Source organism: Juglans regia, chromosome 2 (assembly GCF_001411555.2).
Source record: "Juglans regia cultivar Chandler chromosome 2, Walnut 2.0, whole genome shotgun sequence".
NCBI lineage: Eukaryota > Viridiplantae > Streptophyta > Magnoliopsida > Fagales > Juglandaceae > Juglans > Juglans regia.
Window position 1 is genome coordinate 19,113,632 of NC_049902.1, and position 26,646 is coordinate 19,140,277.

General features: G+C 34.4%; 2 protein-coding genes across 2 annotated transcripts; both read left to right on the plus strand.

Moving 5' to 3' along the window:
• The first annotated feature begins 5,256 nt into the window (after positions 1-5,256).
• On the plus strand, positions 5,257-9,373 carry LOC108989944 (WAT1-related protein At5g47470-like). Its single transcript, XM_018963723.2, has 7 exons — positions 5,257-5,695; positions 5,813-5,878; positions 7,852-7,968; positions 8,118-8,349; positions 8,482-8,643; positions 8,787-8,938; positions 9,038-9,373. The coding sequence occupies exons 1-7, from the start codon at positions 5,499-5,501 to the stop codon at positions 9,168-9,170; spliced, it is 1,059 nt and encodes a 352-aa protein (XP_018819268.1). The 5' UTR covers positions 5,257-5,498; the 3' UTR covers positions 9,171-9,373.
• Positions 9,374-24,755: 15,382 nt separating this feature from the next.
• On the plus strand, positions 24,756-25,931 carry LOC108989911 (zinc finger protein ZAT4-like). Its single transcript, XM_018963675.2, has one exon. It carries the CDS (start codon positions 24,907-24,909, stop codon positions 25,876-25,878), a length of 972 nt encoding a protein of 323 aa, XP_018819220.1. The 5' UTR covers positions 24,756-24,906; the 3' UTR covers positions 25,879-25,931.
• The last annotated feature ends 715 nt before the right edge of the window (positions 25,932-26,646 follow it).

The following is a 26,646-nucleotide window of genomic DNA, read 5'->3' on the forward strand; positions in this document are numbered from 1 at the left end:
CAAGAAATCACCACACTCCCGAAATGGTTCTCACTATGGTGAGAATATTATAGATCTGAACCTCTTCTCCTTCCTCTTCCCCTTCAAGAAAGTCTCCGAAATTTCATTTCACAAAATGACAATCCACCAGCATTAAACCATTGTTCTCCACTTCTGCTCTTCTTTCTCAAAACAAAATTAAATTGGATTATGAAATAGGAATATGTTATCAAACCTCATCCCTCTCTCAAAACCATTATGTTTCTAGCCCGCCAAGTTTCTGTCAAATGGTGGGAAAAATACAATTATGATCATGTATTAAAAATGTTTTCAACAGTCACCAAAACTCCATAAGTCCTAGTCCAACGAAACAGATTTCAAGCACAATTAGCATCCATTACCAACAAGAAAGATTTGAAAAAATTAGTTGAAATAATGTCACAAGTATCAGACAGTGACGATGAAGAAGAAGCACAACACCAAGCCAGATTATCTCCACTACAGCAATCCGTATTATCACCAGCTCATCAGGCCTCTCTTTCTCAACAGGCCTCCCAAAGTAACCTAGCCGCCTCTCCCTCTCAAGATTACTCACCTTATCATCCAGTACAACTGATGGATTCTCAAGACCCATTTGAACTTGAATTAGCAAATTACGATCATCAGAATATGTGACTCCAAAAGATTATTACTTTTCGATTAGTCAGCATGACAGACAGAAGTTGACAGAAATATTATCCCTCCAGAAGATTATTATTTGTGTACATACAAGTTTACGTGTCTTGTACTGTGTTTGTGTCGGCTGTACTGTTCTTGTTTTTAGCGTCGTCTGATACTGTTCTTGTGTCGGCTAGTACTGTTAATGTATTATTAGACTTACTGTTTAAATGTCTATATAAAGGGGTTCATGAGGAAAGAAGGCATTCAAAATTCTTGATCTGAAATCCCTTCCTCTCTCGCTCAAAGCTCTCTGTCCGTCCAGTCCTTCTCACTTCATCTCCCAATCCTCTTTTCCTAATGTCTTCAACCTTCAACTCCTTTGAGAATTAGTCTCCTTGTAAGTATTATGTTTTTAATGAAGAATTTTATGTCATATATCTCTTTTATATTATTTACTTCCTCATGCATATGGTCGGTTATACCGCCCTACTCTATTTGTTATCATGCATATGGCTGGTTTTACCGCCTATTATCATTACTATTAATATTATCTGTTTATCTATTTCATACCTGGGATATACGCCGTTTAATATTATATTTATATACTAATAGCATTACTATATAGTATTACGATACTAACAACAACAATATACTATATATAGTAGATAGCATTATATATAGTGTATATATAATACTATATATATAGTATAGTATATAAAATATTATATATATAATACACTGAATTCTATATATATAGTATATATTATAATATATACTATAAAATATAATATTTTATATTATATATAACTATATCTAATATACGTTATATATAGTATATAGTATATATACTATAATATATATTATAATATAATATTATACATTCGGGATATATTATAGTATACATTATAATATATAACATATATTAATAATAAAATATATAAATTAATATATTTTTGGAAATTAAATCGCCTAACGCTCGAATGTGACTCAGAATGACATTCGAACATTTCTTGTATATAAGCCCAAAACCGAAACGGGAAACGTCATTCTCAGAACTAAATCATTATCTCTCCACCATTGCACGCCGCTGTCAAACAGTCGCCTCAACTGTCAAACTCCGCAACAACCGTCACAAAAGGTAGGCATCTCTCTTTTGTCTTCTTACATGTATTTTTTTTTAAGTCTAGTAGGATTTTGTGTAAACCAAACATTAGTGGTGGCTGGATTTTCAATTCCATTTTTCGGACACCACGAGTTGCCATTAGCCAAATGGTCACTGTAGAAAAGTTTCTTGAAGTGTATACTTCATTTTTATAGTGGCATTTGGCCACCTAGACCCGTGGTACGTGATTTTCGATAATGGCTTAGTCGACAGAACGTTCGAACATATGACGTTACAATTGCATAGTCCTTCCACGTTCAAACGTACAAATTTTTAATTTATCCACCATTCGAACGTACTAATATTTTTTTTCTTTTTCTATTTTTAAGATATAGCTCATCTTTTGCATATCCGAAAATGGGAGAGGGAATGAGCCACTGAGGACACTGCTCGGATCGGGGCCCGTACTGTTATGGTGGAGCGAGAAGTCCTGATCAATGAGTTCGAACCTCAGAGATGTGTTCATCAGTAGAGGTTGAGAAAATATATGCACATTGAGGGGAATGTATACTTCTTAATGGTTCGAGAGTTCTATATAGGGATGTGCTCCATGTCTTAAGACGCATCAATATCTCACACCGTGACTGTACACAATGTGTCATTTGAGATTTCATCAGATGTGATCGCCAAGCTACTCGGGATTCGTTGAGTAGTTGAAACATTGACTACAAGTCTACAGCTGACTCTCAGACTAGAGAGACAGCCTTCGTTCGCACATCTACATCTGCACACGTCACACTCAATGTAGATGTAGGCACTTTTGCATCATCTGTTGGCCCAACTAGGCCAGTAGATGATGCCAGAGATGCAGATCGGTTGGAGGCTAAGGGTACCGACTGTGAGGCTTGAGATGATGACCGAGACGATGATTGCTACATCCTCACCGGGATAGACTGCACGCAGATCGAGAGGAAGAACGCCTTCAACCAAATACATATGGTACCTTTCTTCCACATGTTGCAGCTTATTGTTGTAACAAACTTGGATCCTGTATCACGTAAGACCACATTTAGTCGGACTTGGGCACAATTTTTTATTGATACGAGTGGCACGTGGAGTAGGCATGGCAATATGTGACACGACCCGTTAACCCAATACGAACACGACACGATAAAAGCGGGTTAGGATTTAGCCTTAACGGGTTTTGGTCAAAATGGGTTGACCCGTTAAGACACGATTGCTTAACGGGTCACTAATGGGTCAACCTGTTATGATCCGTTAAGAAAATTAAATTTGTCTTTATACCCTTAGACCTAAAGGGCAATGAGGACGCTCCACTTCCTTTTTCAAGTTCTAAATTTGTTTAGATCTATGTTTTTAATTTTTTATTATATTTGAGATTATAACATTAATATATTTACATTGTATGTTTTGTTTATTATATTTGGGATGTAATTTTAATAATGAATATTATTAGAAATTGTGAGAATCATATTTATTTGGATTGTAATTTTAGACTTGTAATTAGTTTTTTACTTTTTATAGATATTATTTATATTTAAATATTTATATAAAATCAATCAAGTCAAACGGATCGTGTCGTGTCTTATCGTATCTGTTCAACCCATTAACGTAAATAGGTTGAAACGGAACGGGTCGTATCGTGTCGTGTCATGTCATGTCAATTTATTTATTATTCATTAACGGGTCGTATCGTGTCAATCCGTTATCTTATCGTATCGTGTTCGAGTTTGGAATTTTGATACGAAATCCTTAACGAGTCGTGTTCATATTGATCTATTAAATATAATATACATACCTCAACACGACACGAATACAATCCGTTAATACGATTTGATTCCTCTAAAATATATTACCCGTGTTCATTTGATATTATATCTTTTGCAAATAGATTCGAGTCTTTTACTTTTTTTTTTTTAATTTTTGACCTCACGAGTTTTTTACTTGTCAGTCGATATGGGGACACATTATCCATAGTAAAATGATAATTTTATAATTACTTTACAATTACTTTACAACTCTATATGAAATAGTTGGTATTTTTATAATATTAAATTTTGTTTTTAATGGAGTGATATTATTTTATTAATTTTTTAAAAATAAGTTGTAAAATAATTATAAAAAAATTGTAGGTATATATCTTTTTTTCAAATTTTTATAAAAAAATTTAAATCTATCTCAACTTAGGCCTGGTTTATTTTCAAGACTAAAATTCAAAACTTTGAAAACCTTCTATCTCATCATTATAATTTTATCAAATTTTCACATAAAATAAAATAAACAATTCAAGTTTTTCAAATTCTAAAACAAAAATAATATCAAAAAATATATTCTAAAAACATTTTATTCAACTTTTTAACTTTAATCTCAATTCATCTCATCTCATCTTATCTTATCTTATCTCTAAAAACAAACGAGGCCGAAAATATTTACATTCAAATATGTAATCTCAATAGAATCTATAAAATAGTATAATTTACAAATCAAATTTATATCATCTAAAATTATCTTAACATCGCAGTCAAACCATTCAAAACATGAATACAAGAATTAATCCGTGTAAAAAACAAAATACTAGGAATATCTTAAAATGTAATCTTAAAAAGAATCGAGTTGAATATTTTAACATTTAAAATCTTTAAAAGAATCAAATCAGCAAGTTGGATATCCTCAGAGCACTCTCATTGGAATAGCTAAATTAAAGTACATTTTTTATGAATGTAAGATGAATTTAACTTTTAGCTATTCCATTTATATAAATCTCTACATTGGAATAGCCATTTTTTCATTATATGACAATAAAATAATATAAGATGAATTCAATTTTGACTATTCACATTAAATCTCCAAATTGAATTATCTATTTATTCATTATATAGTAATGAGTAATTAATAATTTTGAAAATTTTTTAATTTTTTTAATTATGAATTTATTTTATTTTTTCATATTTTACTATTTATAATATTATATATTAATTTGTAATTGTATTCTAATTATATTTTTTCAATTGTCATTTAAAATGGAGAGAGAAATAATTAATATTAAAATGAAAGAGAAAGAAATAATATAAAAATGATTTGATGAATGAATAGTGTCTTTCAAATTTGAAAATTAGTTTGGATATTACTGTAGCTATATTCTAAATATTTGGAATATAGCTAATTCAATGTGAGCAATTTATCCACCTAATAGCTAAATTCTCATTGGATTTAGCTTTTAGCTAATCCAATGAGAATGCTCTTAGAAATTTTAACAGATGAAACGTACGACTTGAATTAAAAAACACATGGAGGTGGCAAACATAGCTCCACTAATAAAATATATCTTTATTTTATTTTATTTTTTTGAGAAAATATATATTTATTATTATATGGAGTTTTAATAAAATTAACAGGGCTACCTACCACTGTCTCCGAAACATACCAAGAAAAGGACAAGAGGCCAGGGAGAAGACTGGTAGCTTGTATAGGGATGCCCCGCCATGAACATTAGCTGAGCAGCTTAAACCTGAAAGTGGTTGTTGTTGAAGGAAAAAAAGGTACAAACTTACCAAAACAGAAATATAGAAGAAGACGACGAAGGGTACAGAAACACCGCCACACAAGGAAAGCAGGAAAAGGGAGAAATGGGAAATTGTTTCTGGTAACGAGAGAGAGAGAGAGAGAGAACTTGAAAGAAATAGTTTTGTGTACATATTTTGTGTAGGAGAAGAAGAAGATATTGGAGAGAAAGAAAATGGAGCTGATGAGGAAGGAAATGTTTGAAGCTTTGGGAATAATAGGGGGTTTGATAGGGGTGCAGTTTGTGTACGCAGGGAACTCGGTGTTGCTAAGTTATCTTATGTCTATGGGCCTCAATCCTCTCACCATTGTTATTTTCTCTGCCTTTGCTACCTTCCTCATCCTCTCTCCCATTTCCATCTATTTTGAAAGGTTCTCTCTCTCTCTCTCTCTCTGGTGAATGCTTGGCATCATTTTGCTTTTTCCTTGTTATTTTTATCCTATAGGGTTTCATGAGCTCAAGTGAAAGTTTTTGTGCATGAATTGCAGGAGCAAGTGGCCCAAGAAACTCAGCTCGAAATTGATAACTCAGCTGCTTTTGATCTCTTTTGCAGGGTAAGAAAATTTTCATCCAGATATTTCTGTATTTAGAAGTACTGCATGAGTTAAGATTAATTATAAAGTTGTAATACGTAGGAAAAAATGAGGAAGAAGGGCATTATTATATTATTTATTTTTTTATTTATATGCGTTATATTTCTTTGAAAAAGTTGATTTTTTTTTTTTTGGACGGGAGGAGGCGGGGAAACCAAAGAATAGATCATGTCTTGTCCTTTTCTTCTTCTTCTTCTTTTTTTTTTTTTTTTTCTTCTTTTCAAACACGTAAGCACCATAATCCTCAAAATTTTCCTTTTTTCCCCTATCGCATCTGGATTTTCTGTTTTCTTCTGACGTTTTTCACTATTTATTTATTTATTTCTTCATGATCTTCCCCAAAACACGAAATTATGAGACAGAGAGTACAAGATTATAATCCCATCAATCAACAGCTTGCTTATAGATCTTCAAACTCTTGATCCTTGAAAAAAGATAAAGAAAAAGAAGACCATAGACGTCTAATATTCACCTGTTGGTCAAACAACACGAAGTGGATGATCATCTGTCGTTCAAACATTATGAAATCAAAGTAGAATATGACATTTCTTGTTTTAGAGGTGAAGATCAGAATTTGATTGAAGTGGCAACTACTCATCTCATATGCATGCCGTATGTGTTCGACTAACATATATCTCTATGTATCTACATCTCTCTCTCTCTCTCTCCCTCTCGCTCTCTCTCTATATATATATATATATATATTTACTTATTTAGGTAGTGTGTTTTGGTGGAATACCTTCAGAAAGATCTTCCTCTCTCTACCTAACAACTTAGTTCTTTCTTTTTCAAATGGTAGGTAGGAAAAGTTTAGCCTGCAAATTTTAGGTCGCATACTTCAATGTTATGATAAATTATCATTTATTTAAAAAAAATTAACATATCAATAAGAAAAATTCTACTTGTCATCTCCTACACCACACACCAACATGTAATTATTATTTTTACCTTCATATTTAAATACACACATACTAATATGTAAATATGTGTATTTAAATAGAATGACAAATTACATATTTGTGTATGGTGTGGTGATGATAAGTAGCATTTCTCTATTAATAAATATTAAAATTTTGATTATGAGTTCTTCTATTCAGCAGCCCTACAGCACACACATACTAAGGAAAAAAAAATAAAAAGATAAAAACTAAAAGTAGGTGTGTGGTGTAGGACTACTGAGTATAATTTTTCTGTGATTTTTTAATAAAGATAAATTCTACATATATAGAAGCCTTTAATTACCACACACCTCCATCTAATTAACATGTGATTTGTCATTTTTTTTATTTTATTTTAATGCTTAAATATGTATTTAAATAGAATAGTAAAAATGATAAATCACATGTTGGTTAGGTGAAGATGTGTGATGTAAAGCTTCATTGTAACATTTCTTATTAATAAATACTCTTTAACAAATTTTATCTTACGAATCTCTGATCAGTTGGCCTGTTGCACAAAAGTTTTAGAAAAGAAAAGACGTGAAATGCCATTTAACATGACTTCCAAGTTCATGATTATGTTGCATATATAAATAATTAAATATGTATAATGTGACAATTTTTCTCAGCCAAAGTCTCGGATCGAGTAACCAGTAACAATATTATTAACTGCAGCCCTAGTACTATAAAGGGTCTGAGTAATTTTAATTTTTTTTTTTTTACAAATACTTTAGCAATAGTAGCCATCAACAGTACAGCCATATATATATGTGCAAATATTATGGGATCAGTGGTACGTACTGATCTGATTCAGCTCATGATTTATATCTTCCAAAATTTCATCATGTGTGCGAGTGTGTGCTTCTCTTTTATGCGAATTAATGTCCAAACTTTTCTGGCGAAAATTACCAAAATAAATATTGGTTTGAAGAAAGGAAATGGAAAGGAAGCACGGCGGCAGCTGATACTTGTTTCCTTTAATATATTTGTTTGCAGGGTGACCTTATTCCAGAGCCTTTTTCTAAAGGGGATCAAGCTAACTTCACCAGCAATGGCTACAGCCATGCCAAACCTTGCTCCTGGCTTTATCTTTGTCATTGCTTGGACTTTCAGGTACTATAGCTGGCAGCTTGTTTACCTTCTTCTTTTTTTTCTGTTTTTTTTTTGGGTAATACAAGATTGGGCAATGAGTTTTGGTGGAGAATGATATTTGTCTGCTTAGTGATGTAGTTTGCATGCAATATAAAATTACATTAATGCAGAATGGAGAAGGTGAAACTGGGTTGCTTGTACAGCAAAGTGAAGATAATAGGCACGTTGCTCTGCGTTGTAGGTGCTCTCACAATGAGCATAATGCACAGTACAGGCGCTGCTGAAAAAGAGGCCCGAATTTCATCTCCCTCACCTGTAATTGACTTGGACAAAGACAAGATCATCGGCTGCCTCTACCTCGTTGCTGCAGTTTTTGCTTTGTCCAGCGGTGTTGTTTTGCAGGTAACATTAACCTCAATGAAACCAAAATAATAAATGAGACCTATATATACACGTACATGATCATCATGTGTAGAATATAATTACAGGGATATTACATGTTTTAATTTTTAATAAGGTAACAATGATTGACAGGCAACAACATTGATTGATTTTCCTGCACCAATGTCGTTGTGTGCAATAACATCCTTGATCGGCGTGGTTATGACTGCAGCTGTCCAACTAATTCAAGATCACAAAATTGAATTGGGTTGGCCACTTCTGAGCGTCCGAGACTTGATTGGATTTTCTCTGCTGGTAAAATACCACCACTTGTTCCTTTGATTTTTCTTTTCCGGCCTGTGATTTTTCACTTGAGCCAAACATGATTTAAGCAGCTAGCTAGCATGTTTTGCGAAAGAATATTTTATTAATGCATTTGTAAACATTTGAATGCACAGGGAGGATTTGTGAATGGAGTATGTGTAAGCTTCAGCGGATGGGCAATGAAGAAAAGAGGGCCAGTCTTTGTTTCCACCTTCAGCCCCATTAGTACAGTCTGCTCGGTTATTCTCTCAGCGGCCACCATTGGAGACACCGTTAATATTGGAAGGTAAAATTACTTATAGATAGTCATCATCCTGTTCAATACGACGCCGCGCGCGCGCTTAGTGAAAATATACATGTGACAATATTGGAATGTTGAATGCAGCCTTGCTGGCATGTTGCTCATGTTCATTGGCCTCTACTTTGTGCTGTGGGCAAAAGGGAAAGAAGGTTACCACCATGAAGATCAGGATGACATAGCAAGTGAGCACAGTGCAAAGAAGCCTCTCTTAAGTTAGTAAATATGGCAGCAGAAAATGTGCTACTTTCGTGTCATAGTTAGATACAAAAGGAAAATGGAATGTACTCAAGAAAGACCATGATATAATAGATGACTGACTTGCTGATCAGATGCACCTACAGTCATGTTTATTTCTAATTAAGATAATAAGCTTTGCATAATTCTCAACAATGTTCTAAGAATGTAAAATTTACTGAAGCATTATGAGCTTTGGCCCTTTGGGTTTGAGTACTTAAAAATTTATACAGATGGTAGAGGTCCCTTGGAGAAAAAGAAGTACTACAGTCACAAAAAGATTTTGTAAAAATAAATCTACAAACTGATATAGTTTCATATGAATTACACACCAACAGAACTCAATCTCCCTACATATTAATAAACGCGTCTCCACCTATTTTTTTCTTCAACTTTTATATCCTAGGATTAGATAATTTTATATTAATAAGGCCTGATTTGGATAGAAAGATACTTTCATCTTATCTTATTTTATCTCATCTCAATATCCAAACACAAAAAACACAAACACTTTTCAATTTCAAATCTTTAACTTTTTCATCTAATCATTACTTAATTATTACAATTTTCTCAAACTTTCAAACAAAAAAAAATCAACTTTTCCAAACTCAAAACAAAAATAATATTACAAAATTATATTCTAACAATATTTTTATTTTATAATATTTTTATTCAACTTTTTTTTCCCTCATTTTCCAAAACCTCATAAATATTTTAACTCAAACAATTTCTAACTTATATCATCTCAACTCAAATATCTAATTACTATTTACAAATCATCTAAATTCATTTCAATCCAGTATTCAAACCAGGCCCAAGTTTAATTAAATTGAAATATTCATATAAAACACATTTAATTATAATAATGAAAAATATAACTATTTATAATAAGATTCAAGACGTAATGATCTTGACAGTGTCTCAAAGAGAGAATCAATGAAATAGACATGTCTGTAAAAATGCGGACTAGTACCTGCACCAGGACATAAATTAAGACCTACTTATCTTGATTGCACTTTATTTTCTTATTTGTATTGAATTCTTGAATTATTGTCTACAATTAAATTGATCCGTTACTTTGAGTTTTTCATTTATTAGGTTTCGTGAAAGTAACAAGAAAAATTTAAATAAAAGTTTCTTCGAGATATATTTTGTATATAAGAGTTTGTGAGTAGGTATAATTAAAATTATTTGAATATAATTTTTTAGGTATAATTTTTTTTTTTTCATTTTAAAAAAGTTTCTATTTTTTGTAATTTCTCACTGAAACCTAGGCAAATAATTATGAAAGTTTAGAAGACTTTTTTTATCTTAAAAGATGATAAAAGTTTATTTTCTTAATTTTAAAAAAATGAGTTAACCAAACATGATGGCCTTAATTAACTTCCAAATAAAAATGAAATCCGTTATTAATTCATTTCCAAGTCTATCAACAAATTAAATTCGCAAAAATCGTGAAGCTGCAAAGCGTGACTTACCAGCTTAACTCTGGTGGAAAAGACAAGGAGATCGGTATCACATTGATTAGGAGAGTTAGGAGTTGCCAATTAGCATGTGGTTGGCAGTAGGGCTACGACACGGAGAGGAGGGAGAAAGATAGAAAACACATTTGAAGAATATCTTTGATGAGAAGTGTAGTATATAATTCATTCTCAATTTAATCATCGTTCTCACGCCATCTTCTTAATTATGTGATATTACATTATTAAGAAATTATTTATCATCCTTTACTTACCTTTCAATCATTTAATATTACATAAAAAAAAAATAAGTGAGAAAATGATAATTAATATTTTACTTTCCCCATTTGGTGCTATATATATATATATATATATATATATATATATATATAGCTCATTTCATCCAAAACCAATCATTCATGAAATTTACTATTTTTTCAATTTCTAAAATTAAACTCATCTGAACCTACTTCATACGTTCAAACACATATCTCAATCTATTTATATTTAAATACATTTCAATGGGATGATCTATAAAATATTATTATTCATAGATCAACTCAAATAATCTGAGATCACTTCAGTATACAAATGTAGCCTAAATGAAAAAAAAAAAAAAGGTATAAAGATAGAAATCAGGGGAATAGATTTTGATTTTTATTCCTTTTTAAAATTGGGCTTTGGGCTTCAAATAATTCAAATGAGTGGCATTATTATTACTGATCAAGAAATATATCTATAAAAATATCTATAACGAAAGTCAAAGGCATATATAGACTTATACTTTCAAATAGGATTTTAAATGAACCAATCTATTTGATAGTCTGCTCGATACTCGCTCGGTTAAAGTTGAATCGAACTCGATTGGTGGAAAAAAAAAAGCTCGTTCATAAAAGCAGATACCCACTCGAATTGTAAATGACGTATACCCGACAAAACTCGACTCGACTCGGCTAAGGCTCGTTTATGCTCGAGTCGACTCGTTAGCTCAACTCGATTAAAACTCATTCATATATTGATAAATATATACATACATCTATGTGTATATACACACACATATATATAGTAACTAATAATATAAGCATACCACTTTTATAATTAAATATATAATATGTAATCTAATTGCTTATGTCTATATAGTGAATATACTTCATAAGTATATTTTATAATTTGTATAATAATTAGTCGATAAAATATAATAAATTCATATACTAATATATGGGAACTATATATGAAATAGATATATGTTATTATATTAAGTGTATGTATTAATAATATATGTAGGCATATAATATATTATTATTTTGGATAAATATCAACTAGTTAGATATTACTAATTTATAGATTTTTTAAAATTTTATAATTCAATAGACATTCTACTTGTTAGTTGTATAAATTCAATATTAGATTTTTTATTTTTATTTTTATTTAATTTATTAATTATTAAATATTATTCAAAAAATTAAAAAAAAAACAATTCGAGTTCGGCTTGACTCGAACTCGTTTGTGGGACGAGCTCGAGTTGAGAGTTTAGCTTATCGAGTCGAGCTCGAACAAAGAATAAAAAAAAATCTCGAGCTTGAGCTCGAGTATTTTGAGTCAAGTCAAATTCGGCAAGCCAAAGGCTAGCTTGGCTCAGCTCGATTACAGCTCTACTTCCAAATAATGATCAGTTAATCTTATAATTGGAACCATTTGATATTTTATAAAAGAGTTGCACTACTGTGCCACTTGCAAGTAACCGCTAGTGTAAAAGTAGTGTTTTTTTATTCAATTTTTTTATTCACATTTTTTATCATTTTTAAATATTTTAAAAAATATATATATATAAAAAAAATATATTAATACACTAAAAATTACTTCATTAATCATTAAGTAAAACAAAAAACAAAATTCATTGAACGGTCAAATGGAGCGGTAAATATTGGGCGGCAGAGTAGTTTTTTCTTTATAAAAAGTAAAAACGTTTCTATCTCAAATAATATGAGATCACATTCACCATTCTTCTATATATATCCATAGGTGAACTTCTAGTTTACACAACAAACTTGGGAATGGATGCTATTCCAATAGCTAAGGATTTAATATTTTCTCATTGGCAACATAATATAGGGTTCAACAATACTCTTTACATTAAATGTAACACCCGAACCCAGTCAAGCCTGATTTTTATATATTTTTTGGCTTATGCGTATGAAAAATCAAATTGAGTGTTCGGATTTTAGGTTTATGATTTTATTTTCTTTGGTGTTTATAATTAGGTTAAAAATATTTTTATGAGTTGAGAAAACTTTTGGACTAATTGAATTATTTTTAGAAATTAAGTTGTGATCGATGACTCAAGAAAAAGCCCAAGACCCAAGCCCACACCCGTGTCTTTTAAACCATTAAAACCAACTGAGTTTATGATTTTCTTTTCGCCGCAACGCATGATTGCACTCCCATGCACACATGCCTCTATATTCTCCTCAGCTTTAGGGTTTTGTTTTTGTTTTGTTTCAATCACCTATATATTCACACGGCAACTTCACAGTTCATCGCACAGCCCCACAGATTTCTCGTCGTGCACGGCTTCATCTAGTTCATTTTCCTCATCCATTTTCCACGGCATGCATTATATTGCACGTCTCTTTCCTCTCTTTCTCTAGGGTTTTTGTTCATCGCCTATAAATATATACATACGTACGGCTTGCGTGTGATAGTTTAACAAGCCTATAGCTGCCGCAAACCTCCCACGACAGTCCCCACCCACGCACATTAGTCGCAACATGCTTTCACTGCACCAAACCACCACTTTTCACACACTCCAGCTCAGCCTCCGTCAAACCCTCCACCAAGTTGTAGCCGCTGCTACCCTCTTCAACCACCACTCCACTGCGGCAAACGAGTCAGCCCGACGCAACGTGGCGTCACTTTCCATGGCGTTGCTACATCAGGAAAAAAAAAAAGCAACAACAACTCCCGTGCATCCACTCCATACGGAACCACACTGCCCAAACCGAGTACAACCCACGTCGCAGCCCAAGTGCATGTCTAGGGCAACCACCGCTAGCCATCATGGCTCGCCACAAACAACCCTATTTTTGCTCTCCGAAACATAGCAAGTTTTTGCTCAAGCCGTCCATCGAGCCCCCTCCGTTGGCCTCTCACTGGGTGTTGCACCTCACTGTTGCCTTCAATCTCCACCGTCGATACCTCACAGAAACCATTGCCAAGGACTTACCGACAACCCCAGTCCGTCGTGCCTCACGATGAGCTTCATCTCTTTCCCTCATGTTTTGCTCTCTCTCATCTAGTGCACAGTCGCCGAGTTCACCACCTTTCACCGCACCCAGCGCCACACACCTTCCCTCACGGTGAGCCTCTGTCGCACACCTCCTCTTTTAGTCTCCTCTTCTTTTTACTGGGTTTTCGGTTTTCCCTAGAAACAAGTAGAAGCTTTGGACTTATTGAAAATATTAACGTGTAGATAGTTTTATAGTATATGGTCTTGATATCCCTAGTAATTATGAAAATGCCATCAAGCATTTGGTCATTATTTTTTCGTAAAACACCTCAAACCCTTTTTAAGTGTTTTCACATTTGTGCCCTTCCAGTTATAAAACTCTTTGTATTTTTTTAAAATGTACTCCCACTCATTTTTTTTAATTTAGTCTAAAAAGTATTATAACATATAGTAATTACAAGTTTATAACTTTATTATTTAGTATTAATTTTATAGTTAGCTTCCGGTAATAAATAAGTTAGAGTTTAAATAGTCAGAGATTTTTTTGAATATCGAGATATTTGAGAAATTATGATATTTTAGGGCTAAGAGAATTCTAGATTTTTTAAGAAGTAAAATAGGATAGTTTTTTTTAGCATTTCAGGGTTAAACATCGAAATATGTGATTTTTTATTTAAGGAAGTTACGTGACAATTTTATAAGAGACGATTGACTTTCATTCAGTACTGTTGTGGAGAAATTCTGATAAGTTAAGAAGTCCAGGTAAGCGGGGTTCCTATACTAGACTTTCCATAAAAATAAAATGGGCTGAGGTTGATTTTTGAAAAGTATGCATATTTTGTTATGAAAAGAAAATTGAACTACCTCGGTTATTTGTTATGCATTACTTATGAGATTCTGTTTAAGAATAAAGCATTTTTCTAGCATGAATGGTGTAGACATTAGCTTATTTTTGACATTTTGTTTCTAAACTTTGCAAAAGGGAGCGAATATGAAATTTTGTGCATAAATTATATTTTTATGATCTGATTTTGTTCTGTTCTGAAGATGTTCTGTACTCTGATATGATATGATGTGATTTCTGAAAATCTCTGGCATAACATTCTATTTCTGTTTCTATTCCGTTTTGAGCTTACCACCGGTGTAAAATTGTGGCCTTTGTTTGGGTTGGTACCAACTTTTCTGTTTCTGGTGCACCCACTTTGGAAATAGAGTGGTTTTCTGCGTTGTCTTTCCTATGTGCACACTCGGGGTTCCGAGAATGAATAAGGAAAATATTCACATTCTGTTTTTGCTTGGTTAGCTACCAGGGTTTGCACAACCCTACCACAAGATTAAACATGGTATCTGTTCTTATATGATAAGATAAGATGTGATGTTTCACTTTATATTATGCCAAAGGGATTTTGGTTATGAATATTTTCAAATTTTTGCTATGATATTTTTGATAACATGTTCTGACGCTGCACTTTGAAAACTAATACTCTGATTCTGCATTCTGAAAGAAAATATTTTGTTCTGCATTTTGAACTCTGTAAATGCTAATGTTTACACACTAGTATATGTTCTCTACTTACTAAGTTGTTGATAACTCATCCCTTATCTCCAAATATTTTTCAAATAATTTTGATGGTTCAGTTAGATAACAAGAGTATGAAGTTTTAGCAATGCGTGATAATCGTAGTGGAATAAGTGCATGAGGGTACAAATGCTTATTTGAGAGTCATAGTTAGTAAATTGATTTATTTTCGATTATTTTGATTTGATGAATTAAGGATAATTTCGAGTTTTTTTAGAGTTTTTAATTTATGTTATTAAGAATTTCTTTGTTGTCCCCATGAAGGAACATAGACATTTGGGTTGATTAAATGAATTAATATTTTATGGAGTTTTCTGGATTTTATAGTTGTGTTATTGAAGTTGATATTAAGTATTAAAAGCTAACTCTCCAAACATTTGGGATCGGAACGTTACATTAAACATAGAAAGACATTAAAAAAGGAGTCTCCTCTTTGGCGATTTCTCCAGGGGTGGTGAAAATAGTCTACCATGGTAAGGATATATTTAGGAGGAAAGCTCGGTGGGGGTCTCCATGGACAAAATAAAGGACCTGTGTGGCAATCTGTGACTAACGGAAGAAGAGGAAATAATAATTGACTGTTATTCTGGTAGCGATGAGGAAATTCAACGGAAGGGTGCACGAAGTTTGATAGGGAGGATTTGAGTGGATCGGATTGTAGGGAAGGAAATTGTTGCAAACACAATGGGTAAATTTTGGAGGATTAGCAAACAGGCCAGTTTTCTTGAAGTTGACAAGAACATTTTCATTATCACTTTTGCAAATCATGCAAACAGACAGCTTGTGCTTGAAGGAAAGCTATGGCTTTTTGATAATTTTCTCTTTATAATGAAGCCTTATGAGGATGATCTTCAACCTGGGAAGATGACGATCAATGTGGAACCCTTCTGGTTGCAGATTTTTAATCTGCCATTGGGCCATATGACCAAGGATTGGGGAGAGCGTATTGGGCAATCTGTGGGGAAAGTTCTTGACGTTGATGTCGACGAGGATGGTATCAAATGGGGGAAGTTCTTGAGAGTGCGGGTTGAGTTAAATCTGCTGAAACCTAAAGCATGAGGTCAAATTCATGGTATAGTAGAAAAAGGTTTGGTTGACATTAAAATATGAGAAACTCCCACGGTTATGCTTTAGTTGAGGGTGGATTGTACATGGTGCTAATGGGTGCTCCGTGGCTGCTGATTCTAATTACCCAAATGCACCACAGTTTGGCCGTTGGCTTCGGGTTGATGATAACTATAAACGTAGGTCCTCTTTCTCAACCACCGATGTAAGTTCTGAGGGGAAGATAGGAGGATTGAAGGGCCTAAATAATGAGAATCGAGCAAGTGAGGCTGAAGGTTCACAGGGCAGGACTGATCTTGGGTGGCGGTGGAAGGATTCCGATCAGGGCAATTCTGGTAATTCTGCTGTGAATCCCCCCAGGTTGGATAACGGACTTATCGGAGTGCATGGGGGACAGGATATCACTGAGATAGCAACTGGCCCGAATGTGGGGGAAGCGGTTACATATTCTCAACGGACTCTGCTGAAGGAGATAAGAGTTGCACCAATTACAGTGGAAGTATCTTCAAAACGGCAGACTTATATTGACTCAAATCCTATCGAGCGGGAAACGCCGTTGGAGGAAGTTACTAGGATGGTGGGCTCAAGTGACATGGGCTGTATAGGAACGGTTGTTAATGAGGCCTTGGCCCCTAAAGAACCCAATGCAAACAATGGGTATAAGGGCATCCTTCGTTCACATACAACTACACAAGGGTACACTTTGATTTCAGCAATTTCCAACTCCTATATAGATCAATCACCGAAACATACTAAGAGCAACTCGCGATGGAAACAGAGGGCCAGGGGTCAACACACTGTGGTATCTGACTAGGAATTTCGCTCTAGAGAAAAAAGGCTTGCTGGAACGGCTACAGATGAGGGTACTGGGGGGACTAGGTCTAAGAGAGGTAAGATCTCTTCTTCAACTATTGATGACGAGTTTAATTTTGATACGGCGCAGGCTGGGGTCCAGACTCACCAGGGATGTTTGGCAATTACTCAAATCCTTTAATCCAAGAAATATGGGGTGGTGCATCATAGGTGACTTTAATGAGATTTTGGCTCACGATTAGAAAACAGGAGGTAGAGTTCGTTTAGAATCTCAGATTAATATGTTTAGAGAGGTTCTTCAGGAAGGGGGCTAATACGACCTGGGGTGGAGTGGATGCAAGTTCACTTGGAGCAATAGGCATGATGATTCCTCATTCACAAAAGAGAGGTTAGATCGAGCATTGGCTAATAACTTGTGGAGGGAGGAGTTTTATAGTATTAAAGTTGAAACATTGAGTGCTTTATGTTCAGATCATTGACCAATTGTTTTAGAATATTCCTACAGCAGTGGCTCAACAGTAAGATTTGGACCTTCTTTTAAATATGAAGACAATTGGTCTAAAGAGATGGGGTGTAAGGAGATCATTAGAGCCGCTTGGCAAAAAATGGGCGGTTTGCATTCAAGCCATGGGATGGTACAGCAGAAACTAGAAGCATGCAGTCGAGATTTAAAGGCCTGGAGCAGGAATCTTAACAAGAATAGAGATGCTGCAATTAAACAAAATGTTGAAGAAATCAAGCAATTGGAATTGGATGAAAGTGCAGAAAATATGCAGGCAATTAAGAGATCTCAAAAGGAGCTAGGAGAGTTCTTGGATATAGAGGATCTGAGATGGAAACAACGTGCGAAGGCCCATTGGTTGGCTAAAGGTGATAGAAATACTAAATTCTACCATGCTTGTGTCAATCGAAAAAGGAAGAAAAGTATTATTAAGATGGTGGAGGATGGGTCAGGGCAGATGTTGGAGACAAAAGAGGATATTGCAACTGGTTTTTGGAACCATTTTAGCCAGATATTTCAATCCTCTCAACCTTCCTTAGACTCTATTCAGGCATGCTTACAAGGGGTGGAAGAAAGGGTCACTCCTAATCTAAGGGAACAACTAGACCGAGCTTGTGTTGAAGAAGTTGTTGCTGCTTTAAGCCAAATGTCCCCTTTCAAGTCACCAGGGGTAGATGGCTATAGTGCAGGTTTTCTCCAAGACCATTGGGATGTGGTTGGGGCAGAGGTGACCAAAGAGATTTTGAGCTTTTTAAACAATGGCAGCATGCCATTGGGATTAAATCATACTCTTATTGCTCTGGTTCCAAAGGTAAATTCTACAAATATAGTTAATGAATTCTGCCCAATTAGTTTGTGCAATGTGTGGTATAAGTTGATTTCTAAGGTTTTAGCCAATAGATTAAAATCAGATTTGATAAAGATTTGTCTCTTGGAACCAAAGTGCCTTTATTCCTGGGCGTTTGATCACTGACAATGTAATGATAACTTATGAGCTTCTCCACTCAATGCATGCTAGGAAGAAAGGCAGAGAAGGGTGCATAGCCATTAAGCTAGATATGTCTAAAGCTTATGATAGAGTGGAGTGAGATTTCTTGGAAGCAATGCTAATTCGAATGGGGTTTGGTGCTCATTGGATCAAGTTGCTTATGACTTGTGTCAGGTCAGTCACCTATTCTATTGTGATTAATGGAGAACCAGGAGATGTATTTGTACCCTTAAAGGGGCTAAGACAAGGTGACCCGTTGTCTCCGTACTTGTTCTTACTATGTGCAGAGGGCCTCAGTAATTTACCCCAACAAGCTGAAATGAAGGGAATGATTAAAGGGGTGGCTGCTGCTAAGGGAGGCATAAGGATCAACCATCTCCTTTTTGCTGAAGACTGTGTGATTTTTTGCAGGTCTATGGAAGTAGAATGCTTCAATTTACTCCAAATTTTACATATGTATGAAGAGGCTTCTGGGCAAATGCTAAACAAACAAAAAACTTCAATTCTTTTCAGCTCTAACACAAGGGCTTCTGTGAAGGAATGTATCCTCCATCATGTTGAAGGAGTTATATGCGATAACTACAATAAATATTTAGGTTTACCTGCTGTTGTGGGAAAATCAAAATATGATACTTTTAAATGACTAAAAGACAAGGTTTGGAAAAGGGTCATGAGTTGGAAGTCAAAACTTCTATCAACAGCAGGAAAGGAAGTCTTGATAAAGAGTGTTCTTCAAGCAATACCAGCATACACAATGAGTGTATTCAGGCTTCCAAAAGGTTTACTCAAGGAAATTGAGCAGTTGATTGCCAAGTTTTGGTGGAATCATAGCAAGGACAATAGAGGGATACATTGGAGAGGCTAGTTAAAGCTTGGAGCTATAAAGAGCATGGGAGGTTTGGGCTTTCGGGATCTCAATTGTTTCAATAGGGTGCTACTAGAAAAATAGGTATGGAGGTTCATTCAAGATCCTTCATCCTTGGATGCTCGGGTTTTCAAACAAAAATACTTTCCATCTTGTCATGTACTGAAGGCAAAAGTGGGGTATTGTCCTTCACACATATGGAGGAGTTTCTACTCAGTTTTGGACTTGGTAAAGAGGGGGTATGTTTGGCGAGTTGGCAATGGAAAGCAAATTAAAATTTGGAAAGATAAATGGATCCCAATCCCATCGACTTTCCAAATCCAAACACCAACATCCCATTTGAATGCTGATGCTATTGTGGATGAACTTATATATGAAGATTCTAAGACCTAGAAAAGAGACATGTTATATTCAATATTTAGAAGGGAGGAAGCAGACTGTATTAATAGAATTCCCATCAGCTTTAGAGGTATGGAGGATAAGGTAATATGGGTTTAACAGAAAAGGGTTTGTTCTCAGTGAAATCTACCTATTTTACTAATTTTGAAATAAAGAACCAAGGTATAGGTCAGACTTCTGTATCTTCACATGATTCTAAGTTGTGGAAGAAGGTGTGGCTGTTAGACTGCACAAGGAAGGTAAAACAGCTAATGTGGGAGGCTCTAAACAATATTTTACCTACAAAAGAAACTTTGTTCAAAAGAATGATAGTTGAGGATTCAATGTGCCCGATATGTCAACTGGCTGAGGAATCTGTGATACATGTTATGTGGCAATGTCCTGCGTCTGTGGATGTTTGGGGGGAGTTGATTAGTCCTTTACAGAAGTGGAAGCAGAGTTATGTTGACTTTAAATCCTTATGGGGTGATCTGGTTTCCAGACAAGATGAAGGTATTATGAATAGAGTGGCTGCTGTTTTTCATGGCATTTGGAAAAGGAGGAATGAGTTTGTGTTTAGTAACAAATTTAGAAGCCCTTCTCTTTTATTTCAGTTGGCAATCCAGGATGTTGAAGTGCCTGCCACACCAGGTCCACAGGTTTTGAATAAAGCTTTATAGGAAGTAACAGCAGTGACAGATGTTGTACAAGGTTGGATCCCACCAGAAATTGGTTTCCTAAAAGCTAATGTTGATGCTGCTTATGTCAGAGAAACTGAGAGAATGGGTATTGGGGTTGTAGTAAGGGATCATTAGGGTGAAATACATGCAGTTCTAGCTACCTCCATAAGTGGTATCCAATCTGCTGCTATAGCAGAATGTTGGGCTCTGCTTAGAGCTGTAAATTTGTGCCATGAACTTGGTTTGAGGGGTGTCCAGTTCGAGGGTGATGCAAAATTGGTTGTGGATGCTGCCAACAGGACCTCATTTGATTATTCTTGGAATGGTCAACTCATTGAGGATATAAAGGCTCTTTGATGGCTCATCAGCACTGGTCTGTTATGTATGTGAACAGAAATCAAAATAGAGCAGTTGATGCTGCTACCAAGTTAGTATTAATGTTAAATTCTGAACAAGTGTGGGTGGAAGAGGAACCTACTGAGGTTACTCCTTTTATTATTCTATATTCTTTACATTTTGTGGTGGTGGAGTATTGTTTAACATTTGTTGGTTTTCAATGCTATTCATTTAACACTTGATGGTGATGGAACATGGAGTTTGGAAGTAGGGACTTTATTGATGCTTGAGTGTTGGATTGGAATATAATGTTGTTGCTTGGTGGTGTGGTGTTGGAATTTGATCATTGGTGCTGGTAGTTGGATTTGGTACTTTGGGACCCTCCATTTGTCTTAGTATTCATGTATGATGTAAACCCCCAAAGTTCAGAATTGTGGTGTGGTGTGTATTTTGTACTGTGATGTAGATGATGATGCTGCTTTTATCTTTTTCTTCTAATTTTGCTTCTGCTAGTTTCTTACTTCTTTTGACTTTGCTTTAATATTGCTTACTTTTAAGTGTTAATTTTTTATACTTTAATATTATTAATTCTAACTTTATTGTTAGTTCTCATTTTCTTTTCTTTTCTTTTCTTTTCTTTTTTTTTTTCCCTAGAATTCTGAAGCTGAGCAGCCTATTTAAAAAAATTGGAGTCCTTAATTTAAAAATGGACTCTAATTTGTATGTCCAAATAAAAATCAGGCTTTTCAAAACATACAAAAAGGCCCAGTCCAATCTAAGCTGGGCTTTATACTTTTCTTAATGTTAGAAAGAGGGGCCTCTGTTTTCAAAAGCTCAAAATCAATCACAGTCCAAAAATATGCTTAAACCGAAGAAATCGGTTTAACGTAACGGTGCTAACAAAATATAATTATTAATAGAAGAAATCGATCCCATTCTAAGTATAGGATGGATAGGAGTATCTCATCTCATCTAATTATTATAATTTTTTTAAATTTTTATGTAAAATATAATAAAAAGACCTTTTCAAATTTTAAAATAAAAATAAAATTTTATTTAATTTTTAACTTTCATCTCATCTCATCTCAACTCAACTCACTATTAAAACCTCTCCCGTTCTACACAAATGTTAAAGGATTACAAACTAACATCTCTTGACATGAAATATCATATATATTAATTTAAAGGAATACAAATTGACATATCACATAAAATCACATTAGATTATAAATTTATTTTTATTAAATTTTGTGTAGAGCAAACATTTCTCTTCATAACACCCACAACAAAGGTGAACCTATATTGCAACAAAATACATACTTTTTCGTATTTTTTTTTTCAACACTTACTCTATCGATAACAATTAGATTTACAATTTCTTACTATCAGTTTGTGCCCTAGTTTTACCGTAGTTGTTGATGATATTGGCGAAGAAAAATTCTACAAGAAAGCCTTATAACACAGCCCTACCTAATTAATATGTGACTTTTCATTTTTATCCTTATATCTTAATGCTTAAATATGTGTGTTTAAATAGAATAACAAAACTAACAAATCACATATTGGTTAAATGGATGTATGTGATGTAAGACTTCTTTGTAGTATTTCTTCATTAGAAAAATCTTTAAAATTTTTATAAGTCATGTAAAGCTTCCTTCACAACACTCTTAATCCATCTCATCTCATCTCATCTCGTCTCAACCTTACAACTTTATCAAATTCACATATAAAATATAATAAATAATTTAACTTTTTTAAATCTTAAAATAATAATAATATTAAAAAATAATATCATAATAATATTTTATTTAACTCATTTAAAATTATTTTATCTCATTTCATTATCTAAACGAGCTCTAAATTTAAATTGTGATAGATACCATCAATTTTGCCTTTTTTTGTTGGTTGAATATTAGCTACCAACTTTCATTAAGGCAGACAGACATCCCCCAAAAAAAAAGATGGTGTCAAGAGCTTTATAGATATATATTTTTAAAAGTAAATCAAGGAGCTGCTTCTTATGCACAATGTGATGTATAGTCACTTCAGCGAGTGGACCAATTCCTCCGCGCAAGTTGCTTAATTCAGAGGTTTATTTTACTCTCTCTCTCTATATATATAGATTAATGATACATGCGATTGTGGAGTAATTAAGTATCGTGCAGTCATTTTAAAAAAGAATAAAATTTATTATTAAATTTTTTTTTTTTCATTTGGTCTGTATTTATTCAATTTTTTTAAAATGATTGTGCAGCGTTTATGCATTTACGACTGTAACTATTTAATTTTCAAAATAATTGTACAGTATTTACACATTCACGATTGTCATTTTTATTTCTAATATGTGTATATATATATATATAAATAAAAAAATCGTCTTATATTTGGACCAAGTATCCGGAAACAAACTGATACCACAGGTGGGGAGAAGTTTCCGGTTACATTGAAAATTCGTAAGATGCACAAAGCACCAATAACAATAGACAAAAGTCTTGGCTCCAATAACTTCCAAACAAACTCCAGTACTGTGCTTTGAGTTGTAAAAGTGAGCAGCCACCCATTTGACTTGGTAACCCCATATTCACCGACACTAATGCATCAGGATATATGAACACGGCATTGAATGAGGCAGCTCAATTTTCATGCACAACTAGTGCTTTGTAATTAATTATTGTGGTGTATTTGATGGAGTATATACTTCCTCTTCCTCTTCCACTAATGGGAGTGGGGGAGCAAAGTGGGTAAAATCTGATAAATATGAGGTCCAAAAGAGAAATGTCTTAGATACAAAGAAATCTAACAAAAGCAAACTCACTTACTGACGTTGTTTGTCGTGGTACATTATATTGTAAAACTATTTTTATAGTAAAATAGATTTAACGTATCATAAAATCATATTAGTTAATGAGTTTATTTTTATGAGATCAACACTTCTATGACAAACATTCTACAAACTATTGGGAATCGGAAGATTGGCGACTGGCCGGGAAGTGATGTGCAATGTGTGTCCGCTGAAGGTGGTGGTCAGAAAGACAATTTTGTGTCGAAAACACAATTGGAATGGGTCCCAAATTTGAGCAAAAGAAATCAAAGCATGTAGCATGGTTTTGAGGTAGGGAAAACGTGAAATGGTGCACTTTTGAGCTATGCAAATTGGACATCTCAATATGTTTGTTAACATGTCCACAACCGACGGGGAAAAGTTGGTTAAGATGTTAAAATTCAATCCGCTAAAGATAAAATCATGCAATATGGCTTTAAAACAAAAGGTTTGCATGATAAATCCGCCCAACAAACTTTAAATTGAAACCATGCTGCATGATCAACTTTATAATGGGGGGCAAAAATTGGAGAGGGATGATGGTCTTATAGGCTCTTGGCAATGAATCCCTTCATATTTATGGAATATAATTGAATGTATTAAAAGCTCAGAAAAGAGCTGTATAATTGCCAAACTGGCAATTTATGAGCTTGCAAAAAGTGGTAAAAAGAAGAGCTTATTATCCAGATGGGGCAAGGTTTGCATGTTACTTGTCCCACTTTCACCACTCATGATCACACTTTGTTATTTTCATTTTTTTTTTTTTTTTTTGCCGCTCTGAAAAATAAAATTAATTGAGAAATATGTATTTTTATACCAAAAACCATATTAATTTTTGGGTTGTGCTGTCTTTTGGTGGAGGAATGCTTGTCACCTACTCCTTTTAAGTTCCCAATCTCCCAATGCTTCTCAAAGTCTCATAGACACAGATAGAGAAAGAGAGAGAGGGTAAAAAAAAAAAGCTTTGATCTTTGCTTGCTCTGTTTCTTCTCTCTTTTCTGTGCCAATGGAGAGGCACAAATGCAAGCTCTGCTTCAGGACTTTTGCTAATGGCAGAGCTTTGGGTGGTCACATGAAGGCTCATTTGGCCAACCTGCCTCTTCCTCCAAAGCCACAGCAACTCGGTGGCCCTACTGAGCCAGCCTTATCTTCATCTTCTTCCTCGGGTGAAGAACAAGAAGAGGATCAAAGCCTCGGAGAAGAAGCTGAGGACAAAGCTTTGATTTATGGGTTGAGAGAAAATCCCAAGAAAAGCTTCAGACTTGCAGATCCTGAGTTCTCTTTTGCAGTCGATGCTGGGTCTGTGGTCCAGGATAGGGAGAGCGAGACCGAGTCAAAGAACCCAACTCGCCAACGATCCAAGCGGAATCGGAAACCGGGTGTGTCGGAGATTCAGAGTCAGAACGTGGAAATGAAGAAGCCAAAGCCCAGTTCCAGTTTGGTCGACTCGCCCGAGCTGCTGAGTTCGGTTTCTGATACTTCTCCAGAAGAAGATGTTGCCATGTGCCTGATGATGCTTTCGAGGGATATATGGATGAGAAACAACGAAGAGCAAGATGAAGAACAAGGTAAACAAGTACAAAGATCGGTCAAAGTTAAGGTTCGGGAATCAGAGGAGATCAAAATTAGGAAGGTTCGAGGGAAGCATCGGTGCGATAAATGCAAGAAAACGTTTCGATCCTTTCAAGCACTGGGCAGTCACAAAACGATTTGCTGCAGAGATGAAACGGGTAATGATGGGAATGAGAGAATCTTTGAATGCCCATTTTGTGACAAAGTGTTTGGGTCTGGACAAGCACTTGGTGGCCACAAGAGATCTCACCTCTTGGGTTCTTCTTCAACAACAACAACAACTACTACAACAATCGTCACAAATGCTGCAACTTCAAGTCCTTTGAAATCGGAGACAAGTGCCATAGATCTCAACTTGCCTGCTCCGGTGGAAGAAGATGTTTTCAGTGTGGTCTCAGATGCATAATTCTTTGATTTCTAACATCTCATGCTGTTTTGTTTAATTGGGTAAAAAAAAAATGGGTTGTTTTTCCTGTGTTGTAGGCTGTAGTTAGAACATTTTTCCTTACTTTTGTTAGTAAAATCAAATGCTTTTTGGTGATTCACTTTATGTCTAACTATTATTTATATTTGCAGCAGTGACTTCAATTCATTCAGTTCTCTGAATGATGATGCACAGATTTGCTTTTACAAAATTCTAACTAGTATTTGTGTGTAGCTTTGATTTTCTGATAAAATTTTAGTGCTCGGCTTCTCAAGAAATTTTATTTACACAGTCCGGAGTGAATATTACGTGTACAGTCAATGAGGTAAAAGATAAAAAATATTATTATAATTTTTTTTTTTTTTAAATTTAAAGACTGCATTAGAGTAGCTCCATGGCAAATTCAAAGGATTTATACTCACTGTAACAACCAATTAGGTGTAGCATCCATGAATGAGTAGCAGAACCCATCATTTTAAGGTGTGTACCCTATTTTACTGATGATAAAAGTATTGTTGTGGGTTTGCTTGTGGACCAAGACAAACTTGGGTCTTTTGAAAGTACCAAAGTGTTTCGATTCTTCTGTTAACATGCTCTGCACACCTCTCCTCACTCTCAGCTCTTCAGCAAACTGTCCTTTCTCCCTTTTTTTTTTTTTTATTCATTTTAAAAGTCTCTTTTTTTTTTTATTTTATTTTATTTTATTTTATGTATATTGTTATTGTAGTTCTCTTTCTCATCATTTTTTAG

Excerpts from the sequence above, each read along its gene's own strand:
- LOC108989944 (XM_018963723.2), top strand. The coding sequence starts at position 5,499 with ATGGAGCTGATGAGGAAGGAAATGTTTGAAGCTTTGGGAATAATAGGG. Across the intron at positions 8,644-8,786 it reads TGATTGGATTTTCTCTGCTG|GGAGGATTTGTGAATGGAGT; the intron begins GTAAAATACCAC and ends TTGAATGCACAG. Across the intron at positions 8,939-9,037 it reads GACACCGTTAATATTGGAAG|CCTTGCTGGCATGTTGCTCA; the intron begins GTAAAATTACTT and ends TGTTGAATGCAG.
- LOC108989911 (XM_018963675.2), top strand. The coding sequence starts at position 24,907 with ATGGAGAGGCACAAATGCAAGCTCTGCTTCAGGACTTTTGCTAATGGC.